This window comes from Acomys minous, assembly GCF_964271855.1.
Source record: "Acomys minous genome assembly, chromosome: 9".
In the NCBI taxonomy this organism is placed as follows: Eukaryota; Metazoa; Chordata; class Mammalia; order Rodentia; family Muridae; genus Acomys; species Acomys minous.
This window is the reverse complement of record NC_140490.1, coordinates 81,948,841-81,962,986: the sequence shown is the minus strand read 5'-3', so window position 1 is coordinate 81,962,986 and position 14,146 is coordinate 81,948,841. Positions and strand designations below refer to the sequence as shown.

General features: G+C 58.6%; 1 protein-coding gene across 1 annotated transcript; it reads left to right on the top strand.

The window, feature by feature from the left end:
• Positions 1-1,091: 1,091 nt before the first annotated feature.
• On the top strand, positions 1,092-14,061 carry FZR1 (fizzy and cell division cycle 20 related 1). The gene is made up of 14 exons (XM_084796501.1): positions 1,092-1,323; positions 9,452-9,554; positions 9,700-9,825; positions 9,908-9,971; positions 10,103-10,230; positions 10,374-10,456; positions 10,550-10,733; positions 10,836-10,901; positions 11,406-11,508; positions 11,588-11,772; positions 11,987-12,220; positions 12,663-12,767; positions 13,154-13,246; positions 13,343-14,061. The coding sequence occupies exons 2-14, from the start codon at positions 9,486-9,488 to the stop codon at positions 13,382-13,384; spliced, it is 1,482 nt and encodes a 493-aa protein (XP_084652627.1). The 5' UTR covers positions 1,092-1,323; positions 9,452-9,485; the 3' UTR covers positions 13,385-14,061.
• Positions 14,062-14,146: the final 85 nt, after the last annotated feature.

Sequence of the window (14,146 nt, the reverse complement as noted above, 5' to 3'; positions counted from 1 at the left end):
TAATCCCAGCACTTGGAGGCAGAGGCCGGTGGATCTCTGTGAGTTAGAACTCAGCCAGGTCTACAGAGTGAGTCTGAGGCCAGCCAGGGCGACACGGAGAACCCCTGACTAGAAAAACCCAAAATAAAATTCTGTGTGGTGCGTGTCATTAACCAGGGAGAGGCAGAAGTGTGTGCGTGCGCACGGGACCTCAGGAAGCTGCCTCCCACCAAGTGGGCTCCGGGTACTGGACACGGCGCCATCTGGCTTGGATGCAGCACCTCTACCTTTTGAGCCATGGAGTTGGCCCCAGCGTGTCTTTCTGAACAGGACCTTTCTTGAGGTTTGTTTCCAGCTGTCACCACCAGGCCTTCTGGGAGAACTCGGTAGGCACACGATACATATTTTATTGAGGCCGGGGTTGGGGTGGGGTGGGAGGGAGTGTCTGGTGTATGCCCTTCTGGCAGTGAGAAAGCTGAGGCTGGAGGATTGCTTCCAGTTCGAGGATAGTCTGGCTAGAGAGACAAATCTCGAGAAATCACAATAATATACAAATGCTTACTGGGTAGCCAGCGGCGTCCGCGCGCTGGGCGCCATGCGTGGGGCGACTGCACCTGAGTGAGTCAGGGCTTCAGGCGACGCGTCTCCGCTCGGTCCCCAGTCGGAAGCCACGCCCTCCGCAGCGCCGAGTCACCCGAGTCCTTTTACCCCCTTCGCTGACCGTGGTTGCCCCGGGCAACGCGTGCCGCCTCGCTTCCTGTATTGATTTGAATCCTGAAGGACGTCCCATACTCCCGAGCTGCTCCGCGCTGTAGTGCGCAGGCGCAGTCGCGTGGAGTGGGCGCGAGCACGGCGCGGAGTGGGGTGTGTCTGAAGGGGTGTGGCCTCAAGGAGAGGCGGCCCAGGAGGCGTGGCCTTGGAGGGGCGTTGTTGACTAGAGGGGGCGTGGCTTCGGTTCAGGGCACGGGGGTTGGCGGGTCGGCCGTCCGTGGCGGGCGGAGGGCGTGGCTAAGGGCGTGGCTTGCCCGCCGGCGGCCTGGCGGTGTTGCAAGGAGGGCCCAGGGGGCGTGGCCCGGCGCGCCTGCGTGTGGGGGCGTGGCCTAGGCGCGGGGATGCGCTCGGCGGCGGGGCAGGTCGCGGGCGCGCGCGCGGCCTGCGGGACGGACGGAGGGAGGGAGCCGGGTTGCCGCTGAGTGCCGCCATATTAGCGACCGCGGAGGCCGGGGGATTCCGGTGAGCGGCGGCGGCGGGGCCTGGAGCAGCGGCGGGGCCTCGAGCGGGCGCGGCGTGCTCCTGGGACCGGCAGGAACCGGCGGGAACCGGCTGGCGACGGGAGCGAGGCAGGTGAGGACACGGGTGACTCGGGGACCCGCCCCCCCAGCCGACCCCTTCCTTCTCTGGGGTTACAGCGCCTTCTGACCCTGAACCCCACACCACAGTGACCTCCAACTCTGGCCCCTACCCCGCCAGCTCGCCCAGTCTGTCAGAGCCCCTCTCTGAGCCGTGCTCCCCCCCGGATCCAGGGCACCACCCGTGCTGCTCCCTGAACAAGGATGCAAACCCTCCTTGATCGCAGAGCAAGTCCTGCATCACCCCAACCCTTGGTCCTCTGCACCAGGCGACCTCGCCCTGTCCATCACAGCCCTCTATCCCAGAGCCCTGTTCTGAACCCAGCAATGTCCAAATCCAGGGCATTCCACATGTTGCTACCCTAGGTCAGGCCCTGTGTCACCCCAACCCTAACTCCACGCACCCCCAAATCCAGATCACCACTTACTATTCCCACCAAAACCACACAGTCCAGATGAGGGCCCCAGAGTCATCTGTCCCCAGTGACCTCGCCCTGTCCATCACAGCTCTGTCCTTTTGGGCTACATACCCCCAAATTTAGGGCATTCTCTCCCGTGCTGCTCACTCAGAACTTTGTAGTGGTGTGTACCCCTTACCCCACCCCACCCCCCACTGACTTCCAACCGCAAATCCCCCTGTCTCAGATGCTGCCGACTGCCAAACTGGCCTCGCAGATCTGGCCTTGTGTGGGGGTACCCCAGCGGATGGGACAGTGGAGTCAAGTTACCCGTATAACATTCAGTGGTTCAGCCGAGATCCTGCTGTCTCGGCCTTTGTGTCCCCAGATGCACCACAGGCCCTTTCACATCTGAACTCTGTCTCCAAATGCAAGGCCAGGCCCCTCTGTCCTCTCCTACCCTCGACTTAAAGCCCTCAGATCCCTCTGCGCACCCCTCCTTCCCTCCCAGCTGTGAGCCTGAGCCCTGTACCACACTCCCCCCAAACTCACCCTGAGTCCCCAGTGAAGACAGTGCATCTTGCTCTGGGGATCGGAGCGAGAGGGAGTCTGGTGGCTCCAGTTCCCATGGGGCTGGCTTGGCAGGTGTCGCAAATATTCATGGAGTTCTCCAGTGTGTATTTGGTACTTGAGGAATGTAGTTCAGGTCTTGTTCAAGGCTCTCTTTACCAGTCCCAGCCCCAGCTTCCTCCTCACAGAGGGTCAGGCGCCGAATGTCCACCACAGGCGTCGCAGCCTGGTGTGTGGCCTTTCCACATGCTAGACAGTGGCTGAGCAGCGAGCCACGCACATCTTTGGAACATTCTAGGCAGGGACTCTTCCCCTGTCCACATGCCCAGCCCTTTTTACCTTGCGTTTTGTTGTTGTTGTTTGTTTTTTAAGATGTCTGTGCCGCACTGGCAGTAGTGGTGCAAGCAGAGGCAGAGGCAGGCAGGTCTCTGAGTTCCAAGCCACCCTAGTAAAAGATGTGTGGGATTTTTGTATGAATATTTTTGCCTGCGTGTATGCCTGGGTACCACATTTGTGCCTGATGCTGGTGGACACCAGTGAGACCCCATTGAACTGAAATTACAGACAGCTGTGAGCTGCCGTATGGGTGCTTGGAATTGCAGCTGATGCTTTTAACTGCTGAGCTACCTCTCCAGCCCTAAACTGTGTTTCTTTTTATTTTATGTATATATGTGTGTATATCTGTTTGTCGTCTATGTGTGCCCCAGGCGGGCGGTGCCCAGAGAGGCCCAAGTGGATGTTGTGTCCTACACCTGGCATTACAGGTGGCTGTGAGTCATCTGTCTAGGTGCTGGGGACCAAATCTGAGTTTCTTGCATGTGGTTTTTACCACTGAGCCATTTTTTAGCCCCTGGGGGGGGTTGGTGGTGGCAGTGTGTCTGTGTTATGTGCATGTACACACACAGAAACCAGAGGAGGGTGTCATGTCCTCTGTCCACTCTGTCACTCTCCATGTGAGACAGGGTCTCGCTCAGCCTGGAGCTAGTCTGACAGCCATCCCTCTGCCTTGGTTGTCCCCAGCACCAGAGTGAAGCTTTGGGGGCTTTTGAACCCTGATCCTTTTTACGTTGAGACAGGATCTCAGTAGGCTGTCCCGCCTGGCCTGGAGCTGGCGTCTTCTCATCTCAGTCGCCACGGTAGCTGAGGTGTCAGGACTGGGATGTCCCAGCCATGCTGGGCAGCTCCTCTGCTCTTTTCTCATTAGAATCCAGGAAGTGCCTTGTGGATGTGGGACGGGAGCACAGAGACCTGAATGCCTGTGCGGGGCGGTGGAGGGTAGTGAGTTTGAGGTCAGCCTGGGCTGTAGCAGAAACAGCTGTGAGAGAGGCTGGTCTGTTGTCATGGGGGCCATGTGGGCATCTACAGGTACCTTTGGTTTCTGGGTTCTTTGAAGACAGGGTCTGACCCCTGAGCTTCAGATTGCGAAGGCTTTCTGTTTTGTTTTGTTTTTCGAGACAGGATTTCTCTGGCTGTCCTGGATTCACTTTGTAGATCAGGCTGGCCTCAAACTCATAGCAATCCACCCACTTCTACCTCCAGAGTGCTGGGATTATACAGGTGTCGCCATCACGCCGGGCTAGATTGCGCAGACTTTCAGTTCTGGGTCACATAGAGGTAGCAGCATCTGAGGTCCTCTGCAGGCCACCTGTGAGGACCTGTGAGTACAGGGTTTTGGAATTTCAAAAACTACTAGTTCCCAGGAGTGTCCTGTGACTCCTGTCTCCTGAGGGGCCCTGTCTTGTCTGCTGAGACCCTGAGTGCTGTGTGGGGCTGCTTGTGGCTGTGCTGACCCACACTGCTCTGCACAGCAGCCCTGAGGACACAGGTGGGTGGGCCTGTCCAGCAGGGCCGCTGCTGCTCCCTTGTGGTGGGTGTTGGCCCCACAGCCACAGGCCAACTTGGCACTTGGCCTTGCTTCCTTCGTGCAGACGGTGGCCCCCACACCCCCAAAGTTGTAGTTTTAGAGTCTTTTGTGTGATTATTTTTCAAGACAGGATTTCTCTCTGTGTAGCCTTGGATGTCACAGACTCTGTAGACCAGGCTGGCCTCCAACTCAGAGAGATCTGCCTGCCTCTGCCTCCCAAGCGCTGGGATTAGTGGTGTGCACCACCATGCCCGGCTTGTAGTTTGTTTGTAATTAGTGTTTGCATAGAGTTGTGCATATTTGTGTAGGAGACAAGAGAGGACGTTGGATACCCTTGAGTTGGACTTAGAGGTGATTGGAGCCAAATTAGGGTCCTTTGCCACAGAGGTGAGTGCTGGCCCAGGAGCCGCCTCTGCACCCCAACCCCACGTGCATATGCATGTACACATGTGTCAGAGGGAACCTTGCAGGGGTGAACTCTCTTGGTGCACCTTGTGGGTCCCAGGGCTCCAGCGCATGTGTGTACGTTTGGCAGCTGCTGGGCCCTCTTGCTAGCCCATGTTTCTGGTTTACTATGTAGACCAGGCTGGCCTCGAACTCACAGACATCTGCCTGCCTCCTGAGTGCTGGGAGTAAAAGTGTGCGCCACCACGCCCAACCTGGTTTTTTGTTTATAACCACAGTCTCACTGTAGCTTAGACAGCCTCAGACACTCGGCAGCCCTGCTGTTTCAGACTCCAAGTGCCCTGGGAAGGCTGCCCTGTCCCATCTTCACCAGCCTTTTCCCCCCGAGACAAGGTCTCTCTGTGTAGCCTTGGCTGTCCTGGAGTCACTTTGTAGACCAGGCTGACCTCGAACTCACAGCGATCCACCTGCCTCTGCCTCCCGAGTGCTGGGATTACAGGCGTGCGTCACCACGCCCAGCTTAGCCCCCCCCTTCCCCCCCTCTCTTTTTTGTTTTGTTTTGCTTTGTTTTCTCTTTTTTGGTTTTTTGAGACACAGTTTCTCTGTGTAGCCCTGGCTGTCCTGGACTCACTTTGTAGACCAGGCTGGCCTCGAACTCATAGAGATCTACCTACCTGCCTCTGCCTCCCGAGTGCTGGGACTAAAGGTGTGCACCTGCTTCCACATTTTATTAAAATTGAGAGTCATGGTGTTTATGTGCTCACAGGGTGGTGCAGCTATCACCCGTATCTAGTTCTAGAACAGTCCATCACCCTAAAGGCAGCCACATTCCCAGAAGGCATCACCCCTGCCTTTAGGAGCCTCCTTCTAGCCCCGTGTTCACCCGCTCTGGCAGCTTCTTGCTGTGGTGTCCCTGTCCATGTGACTGGAGGCTGGCGATGGGTGCAGGCTGTGGTCATCTGCTGTGCCCTAAGCCGGAGCTGAGTCCCCTGCCCCAGTTCCAGTACTGCCGCCCCTACGCTGGGTTGTCAGCCATGTTGTGAGCCATGATGAGTTGATGCTCTCTAGACTCATCCTGTGCCTAGTACAGCTGCAGGACCAGGACACCAGGACACCAGGACACCAGGACAGAGGGCAGCCCGGCCCCTGTGTTGCTATAGGGACCCTGGGGACTTCGTGTGCGACGCTTTCACACACAGGCACACACACACACCTGAATGAATACCGGGTCACACGGAGACACAGCCTACAGCAGCGTGTGTCTCTCTCCGTAGGTCGGGTTACCAGAGCCTCTCTGGGTAGCTCTGAAGGACAGTGACTGCTCTCTGGAGCCTCCCTGCCCAAGGGTGGCTGAGAGCAGGACAGGACTGAATGAGTGGGTGTGCCCATGGGTACTGGGGTGTTCTTTCTTTTAATTATTTTATTTTCATTTTAATTTATGTGCATTGGTGTGAGGGTGTCACATCTTGGAGTTACAGTTGTGAGCTGCCATGTGGGTGCTGGGAATTGAACCCGGGGCCTTGAGGAGGGCCACTGAGCCATCTCTCTAGCCCCACTGGGGGTGTTCTTGCATCCTGGGCCCCAGGCTAGGTGAGGTGACTTGGTCAGACGCCAGACACTGGGGCAGCTGCAGTACCCCTGGGGTCTCTCACTGATGGGCACTGTCAGGACCTCCCTCTCTGCCAGTCTTCCATGGCTGCACACAAGCAGAAAGCCAGCTGGGGGCTGTGATATGCCTGCTGCTGCGTCTGCCATGCTGGCTGCTACTACAAAGCTGGCACTGACCATGGGTCCATCCCACAGACTATCCTCAGACCCTTTGCGCCATCCTAGCTCTGCAGGCAGGTGTCCCACACACACACAGAGAAGGGAAGAGTCCAAGGTCCTGGTGGTGATGCTACCCAGGTACCCCATGTGCCTGCTAGAAGGTTTCCGGGTATAGCTCTTGGAAGCTCTGGCTAGTGTCCACACAGGGAGCAGTGAGTGAAGGCCATTAATATGTATAGATATGTGTTTCACAGAAAATTTGTGGGGCGTACAGGTGAGAGCAAAGTGGAGACTCCATTCCTGGGGTACAGGAAGCTAGGTGACACCCTCATGTGTTAGCCTGTGTCGTTGGGAAGTCCCTGCATTTGACCCCAACAGGCCCTCATCAGCAATAAACTCTGTAGGACATCTGACCTAAGGTCACATAGGGGGCCCTGTGTCTAGGCACCCCAAGATGGGCACTGCCATAGGAGCTGACGCACGCAGCTCTTGTCCTTGGTACCCTATCCGCATGTGTGTCCCTAGGGCAGCAGGTGACTCAGTCTCCTGACTGCATGGCTGTGGCCTGTCAGTGACAGAGGGGAGAGCCAGTGGAGGAGGTAAGTGCTCCGCTGTAGGCCTGGGCGGGCACAGCTGGCCACCAGCCTCCATCTCACGTCTGCCCTGTGCTAGGGTACCTTAAATGGTCTGTTGCCCTAACTGGGAGTATCCCTGATGCTGGGGGACACACGTGTCTGCCGGGACTCTGGGAGTTTGTGAATAAAGAAAGGTCAGCGTCCTGCAGGGCACAGCAAGCCCACAGAAAGTGACGTGGCCTGTAGCCACAGGGCAGCACCTCAGTTCCCCACTCTTGGCTACGTGTGGCCTCTCCTTGGGTTCCTGGATACATAAGCTGTAGGGACCAGTTTTTCAAGCTCTGTGGCCCTGGAGGGCCCAATGCACTGAACTTCCGTCCTTGGGGGAGCATCCTGGTGGCAGGAGCCCAAGGGCCTTGCTGTGCCCGGTGCCAAGCAAGAGGACAAGTGCAATGGAGGGGGGTGGCCGCCGCCTCCCTGGCTCCTGGTGGCACAGGCTGGGGCAGGCACAGGACCGACTGCCCCATCACACCTGTGGCTTCCGCCTACTCCCGCGTGCTCTAGGCCCCAGTGGGTACCACACTGGGACAGCAGGGGCTGGGTGCTAGGCACTGTTACACACCTCAGCATCCGGGGATACAGGAAGGTGAGGGTGCATGAGGGAGACTGATGCACACAGCAGGAAGGTGCAGGACCCAGGGCTCCTGAGGGCCTTGTCCCCCCCCCCAGGTCATCCTCTCACCTACAGTGGCAGGGTGACACTCCTGAGCAGCTCCCGAGCCGTTTGCTGTCCTGGCTTCGTGTCTGCAGGTGTAAGCAGTCTGGCCTTCCTTCAAGGGTCCCAGCCCAGGGAGCTGAGGCAGGAGGATCACACGTTCCAGACTGGCCTGTGTCCAGCATGGCGGGTGGGAAGTGTGCTGAGCGATAGCCAGTCTCCCCTTCACCCCTGCTCTCTGGGGCTTCCCTGTCATGAAGCCCACACTGTGGGCCTTTCGCTGTCTGGGTTTTTCAGTGACCTCGATGTCCTCAAGGTCATGTTAGGGCCTCCCTCCTCCTGTTCGTGGCAAAGTAGTGTTCCAGCATGTGGACGGGCCTGGCTGTGTGGCCGTCAGCTACTGATGATGTGGCCATCCGTCCTGTCCTTCTCTTCTGGGCCTGCAGCTGTACGGGGCTTCTGTGTGGGGTCACCCATCCCAGGTGGACATCAAGGATTGCAACCCTTGGGTCACATGATGTTTTGTTTTGTATTGTTTTTCAAGACAGGGTCTCTCTATGTAGCCCTGGCTGTCCTGGACTCACTTTGTAGACCAGGCTGCCCTTGAACTCACAGCGATCCACCTGCCTCTGCCTCCCGGATGCTGGGATTAAAGGCGTGCGCCACCACCGCCTGGCTGGGTCACATGATGCTTTAGTTGTTTGAGGGACTGGGACCAGAGAGGCTGCAGAGCTGGTGCTGACCGAGGAGCACGCTTCAGTGTGGGAAGGGAAGGTGTGCTGCCCGGCTTGTTCCAGGCGCTGCGCACCCCTGCAGTCAGTGTGTCAACCTCAGGTGGAGAGGGAGCAGCCCTGAGGCAGCGCGGGCTGTGTGGTGTCTGCGCAGGAAGGCAGGGAGAAGGGTAGCCCTGGAGCCCCACACTGGGAACTGTGGGCAAAGGCTGTCTGTCCCCAGGCTCTGAGATCATCCCTGCCGTGGACTGTAAAAGTCATGTAGTGTGTAGGCCGAGGCCCTGAGCCCTGTGTTGTCAGACAGCAGGCCTGCAGCCCCTCCCACCTCAAGTGTAAGTTGTCTCATTGTCACCAAGGATCATGGGTCACGGTTGCCCCAGTTGCTGATGACCGCTGGTTCCCCAGTTCCCCGTGGCTTGCCGCTGGCCCTACCTCCCTACTAGCACTGGGCACAGCAGGGGCTGAGGCTCACCACACATGCACACACTCAGATGCATGAAGGGATAGCCTGGGACACCACTCACCCACACACCCTCTCTCCAGGGCACAGCACCCCTTCCCAGGCTAAGGGGCGCTGACTGGCTCCTGGGATACGCCTCCTGAGCATGGGGACCGTACCTGAGGCTGGATGATCAAGATTTCAGCGTTATCTTGGGCTGCTAGAGGGTTGGAGGCCAGCCTGGGCTACATGAGACTTTGTCTCAAGAATAAAATGTATGGTGGGTGTGGTGGCCCACCTATAATCCCAGCACTCGGGAGGCAGAGGCAGGCGGATCACTGTGAGTTCGAGGCCAACCTGGCCTACAAAGTGAGTCTAGGACAGCCAAGGCTACACAGAGAGACCATATCTCAAAAACCAAAACAAGTAGTAATAGTAGTAGTAATATATATTATTTATTTTATATATAAATATATATAATAAAAATATATTATTATATATAATAAAATTTTATTATTATTATTATTATTATTATTATTATTATTATTATTATTATTATTATTATTATTATTATTTACAAAAAAAGCCCAGCCAGTTGTCCGTTGTGGTGGTCTCTGGGGCCTGCCTGCCCCTGTGCTGACCTTTCACCTGCCCGTCAGGTTTCCCTCAGCTGCGGGCCCCGCCCCGCCCGCCATGGACCAGGACTATGAGCGCAGGCTCCTGCGACAGATCATCATCCAGAATGAGAACACAGTGCCATGTGTGAGTGATGGTGTCCTCCCTGGCAAGTCCCCCAGGGAATCATCACCAGTCCCTGGGCACTGAGCATGGGCTGAGGGACCTGCATGCCACACCCACCTCCCACCTCCCACCACCCACCCCGCTAAGCCCCAAAACCCTCTCCTAGGTCTCAGAGATGCGAAGGACTTTAACACCAGCCAACTCCCCAGTGTCCTCGCCCAGCAAACATGGTGACCGCTTCATCCCCTCGCGGGCCGGGGCCAACTGGAGCGTGAATTTCCACAGGATCAATGTGAGGCCCGGGCAGGGCTGGGCAGGGCAGGGCAGGGCCTGCCCCTCATTGTGCTGTCCCCTCATCGGCTCCTCTCCCATAGGAAAATGAGAAGTCCCCTAGCCAGAACCGCAAAGCCAAGGATGCAACCTCAGACAACGGCAAAGGTGAGGGGTCGGCCCCGCCCCTCGCCACGCGGCTGTCCTTTCCCAAAGTCCCGCCCCTCGAAAGCCCCGCCCACCAGAGTCCCCGCCCCCAAACGGGTCCACCCACTAGACTCACCGCCCTGCCCCTGCAGATGGCCTGGCCTACTCGGCGCTGCTGAAAAACGAGCTGCTGGGTGCAGGCATCGAGAAGGTGCAGGATCCGCAGACAGAGGATCGGCGCCTGCAGCCGTCCACTCCCGAGCACAAGGGCCTTTTCACGGTGAGCCAGGCGTCAGCCAGCGGCCCGCAAGGCTGGGGGCTGCAGGACCTGTTCTCTGTCCTGTGGCCGCTGCCGGGTCTGTGTTAGCTTTGGGGTGCTCGGGCTTCCGTAGAAGCCACTGAACGCGGTGTCCTGCCCCCCAGTATTCCCTCAGCAGCAAGCGCTCAAGTCCTGATGACGGCAACGACGTGTCCCCGTACTCCTTGTCCCCTGTTAGCAACAAAAGGTGAGCGGGGGCTGGGTCCCAAGTGCCAGCAGGCTAGTAGTGGGGACACTGGGGTCCAGGGCAGCAGTGAGCGGTGTCCTGCTGTCCCCACAGTCAGAAGCTGCTGCGGTCGCCACGGAAGCCCACGCGCAAGATCTCTAAGATTCCCTTTAAGGTGCTGGACGCGCCGGAGCTTCAGGACGACTTCTACCTCAACCTGGTGGACTGGTCCTCCCTCAATGTTCTCAGCGTGGGGCTGGGCACCTGCGTGTACCTGTGGAGCGCGTGCACCAGCCAGGTGTGCGCCCAGGCACCCGTGTCCCTGGCGGGCTGGACCCAGAGGGGAGGGGAAGGGGCAGCTCATCTGTCTTCCCCCCTCACTCTCACTTTCTGCCAACAGGTGACCCGGCTCTGTGACCTCTCTGTGGAAGGGGACTCAGTGACTTCTGTGGGCTGGTCTGAGCGGGTGAGTGTAGAGGGCAGAGCCATGGACCTCCTTGTCCCCCACAGAAGAAGGAAGGACAGAGTCCATCTGACTAAGTGTGGCTACTCACCTGAAGGCTCTTTTTCCCTCGTACTACACAAGCGTCCCGCTGCCTGGCCCCCATAGGCTGACATTCCTGGCTGCTGGGATGGCAGGTGTGACCCAGCTGTAACGGTGATGCCTGAATGATGACAAACTCACTTTTGTGGCCCAAGGGGCGCCATTGCTAGGAAACCCTGGAGAAGATTTACGTGAAGCAGCTTGTAGAGGCAGCTAGGTGTGGTGACTTCTGCCCATAAGGCTCAGTGAGACAGGAGGATTGCCCTGAGTTTGAGGTCAGCCTGGGCTACAGAGTGAGCCCTTGTTTTAAAAAGCAAAACAAAAACAAAAATGAGTTTAAAATCACCTGAGCCTCTGGTGGAACACAAGAAAGGGGTGAACTTGTACCCCACCCGCTGATGGCCACGTGCCACACTGTCACTCTAGGGAAACCTTGTTGCAGTGGGCACACACAAGGGCTTCGTGCAGATCTGGGATGCTGCCGCTGGGAAGAAGCTGTCCATGCTGGAGGGCCACACGGCGAGAGTGGGTAAGGACCTGGCCCAGCCACGCTCTCGGGCCACAGCCCTGGACCTGGCCGGGCTGACCTCCTGTGTGTCACTCTGTAGGGGCGCTGGCCTGGAACGCAGACCAGTTGTCATCTGGCAGCCGTGACCGAATGATCCTACAGCGAGATGTCCGCACGCCCCCGCTGCAGTCGGAGAGGCGGCTGCAGGGCCACAGGCAGGAAGTGTGTGGCCTCAAGTGGTCCACAGACCACCAGCTGCTCGCCTCCGGGGGCAACGACAACAAGGTATGGCTGCTGTCGCCCTGCCCGTCCCTGCTGGTCAGCTGGCCTCGTGCTAGGACCTGGGACGTGGGGTAACCTGAGGCCCCGAGGGGTGCAGGGGAGGGCCAGGTATCTGAAGCTCATGTCCTGGGGTCCTCTTGAGATGTCCAGTCCCTGGGGTTTTGCCTACCGTGTGTCCCTTGGAGGGCCTCTGTCACAGCCCTGGCCTGCCCTGCAGCTGCTTGTGTGGAACCATTCAAGCCTGAGCCCTGTGCAGCAGTACACGGAGCACCTGGCAGCCGTAAAGGCCATCGCGTGGTCCCCACACCAGCATGGACTGCTGGCATCTGGTGGTGGCACGGCTGACCGCTGTATTCGCTTCTGGAACACTCTGACCGGCCAGCCATTGCAGTGCATTGACACAGGCTCACAAGTGTGCAACCTGGCCTGGTCCAAGCATGCCAATGAGCTGGTAAGTGCCCACACTGGGCACAGGGAGGGGGCAAAGACGGCCAGAGCAGCACTGAGCCCCTGGGCGCCTGTGGGATCGTGGGGGGTGAGCCCCTGCCACCTGTGGGAGCGTGGGAGTGAGCCCCTGCCACCTTTGGGAGTGTGGGGGGTGAGCCCCTGCCACCTGTGGGAGCATGGGGGGTGAGCCCCTGCCACCTTTGGGAGTATGGGGGGTGAGCCCCTGCCACCTTTGGGAGTGTGGGGGGTGAGCCCCTGCCACCTTTGGGAGTGTGGGGGGTGAGCCCCTGCCACCTGTGGGAGTGTGGGGGATGAGCCCCCGGGTGCCTGTGTCCATTGTAGACTGATAGCAGCCTTGCCCGCCCCAGCCTCCATGATGCCATGGAGGTAGGCCTGCAGGGAAGCCCTGCACCCTCTGTAGCCCTGACACCCAGCCCCTCCTCTAGGTGAGCACACACGGCTACTCGCAGAACCAGATCCTCGTGTGGAAGTACCCGTCACTTACACAGGTTGCTAAGCTCACTGGCCACTCGTATCGTGTCCTCTACCTGGTGAGTGTCGGCCACCATCGCTGTCAGCATCTTGTGGCTCTGTGTGGCAGGCTCATCTCTGGCTGGCTTGGAGGGAGGGTCAAGGGACATCACAGCACTGTCCCCGGCCTTCCTGCTAAGCCACCACTATGGAGCCAGGGTGTCCTCAACCCGGGATTCAGAAAGCCGGGGAATCCTCTCCATCCGGCCTCAGAATCTCAGTGTCCCCTAGCTGCCTGGTGGGCTCCGGGCCCAGTTGTGTCTCACCAAGTGCAAGAACCCAGGAATCAGAGCAAGCACCGCAGGGGCCCGTGTACCCTGCAGCCTCAGCCCAGGGTCACCCTCCCCAGCATCTGCCCACTTTCTGCAGCTGGAAAACAGCCAGGGCTCTTCTGTCCTTTCCGTAGGCCATGTCACCTGATGGAGAGGCCATCGTCACAGGGGCTGGGGATGAGACCTTGCGGTTCTGGAATGTCTTCAGTAAGACGCGCTCTACAAAGGTACCGTGGGTGGGTGGTGTCCCTGCTTATCACCCTGCTGGGTGCCCCTGGGTCCTAATGTACCCGGCACAATGTCATATGATCCCCTGTTCCCAGGAATCTGTGTCTGTGCTCAACCTCTTCACCCGGATCCGATAGACCCGCGGGCGGGATGCGCAGCCCCAAGGGGCAGAAATGGATCAGCCAGCATGCATGGGCCCTGCTGTTCCCGCCGTCCCCAGAGGCATCTGGCGGGCGGGAGCCGGGCTGGAGACCCCGAGTCTCATTAAATGCCTCGTTGTGAGCTGTGGAGCAGGTGTCTGGGACGGGGACACGGGGACCCTCAGTCGCCGGCTGCATCCTCTTGCTACCTGACAGCACCCAGATGGACACGAGGCCTCCCTGTTACCACTGCCCAAGCCAGACTGGACACAGCTGAACAGGAGGCCCGAGATCCCATCACACCCCTAAACCCAGTGTCATTGGGGACCTGTGGACCAGAGCCATCCTCCCTGCAGCCACTCCAGTGTCACCCAAGCTGGAACATCCTAGGAGGCGCTGGCAGGGACCTGCGCCTCTTGCCCTGTGACACTCTGATTGCGTTGCCACCCTATGTCCGTGTGTGCGCCTCCTGTAACCCTTCCTGTGCGTGTCACCTTGCCCTCTTCCCAGCCAGCCACCTCATCTGCCTCGTCCACCTCCTCTTGGCCTTCCTCCCTGTCTTCAGATCCCATCTCTGCTGCCCATCCTCTCCTGGGGACACCCTGCAGATCCCCAGTGTGGTGGCCATGGCCTGTGGTGTGTGCACGTGTGTATATATGTATTTGTGACGCCTTGGGATCTGTCTGTGTGTTTTGTTGCCTTATCCCAAAAATGCTAATGGCTGGAGAAGCCGCTGGCTGTTGGGACACAGGTCACCAT

Coding starts and splice junctions, on each gene's coding strand:
- FZR1 (XM_084796501.1), top strand. CDS start 9,486: ATGGACCAGGACTATGAGCGCAGGCTCCTGCGACAGATCATCATCCAG. Junction 9,972..10,102: donor AACCTCAGACAACGGCAAAG/GTGAGGGGTCGG, acceptor CTGCCCCTGCAG/ATGGCCTGGCCTACTCGGCG. Junction 12,221..12,662: donor CCAAGCATGCCAATGAGCTG/GTAAGTGCCCAC, acceptor CCCCTCCTCTAG/GTGAGCACACACGGCTACTC.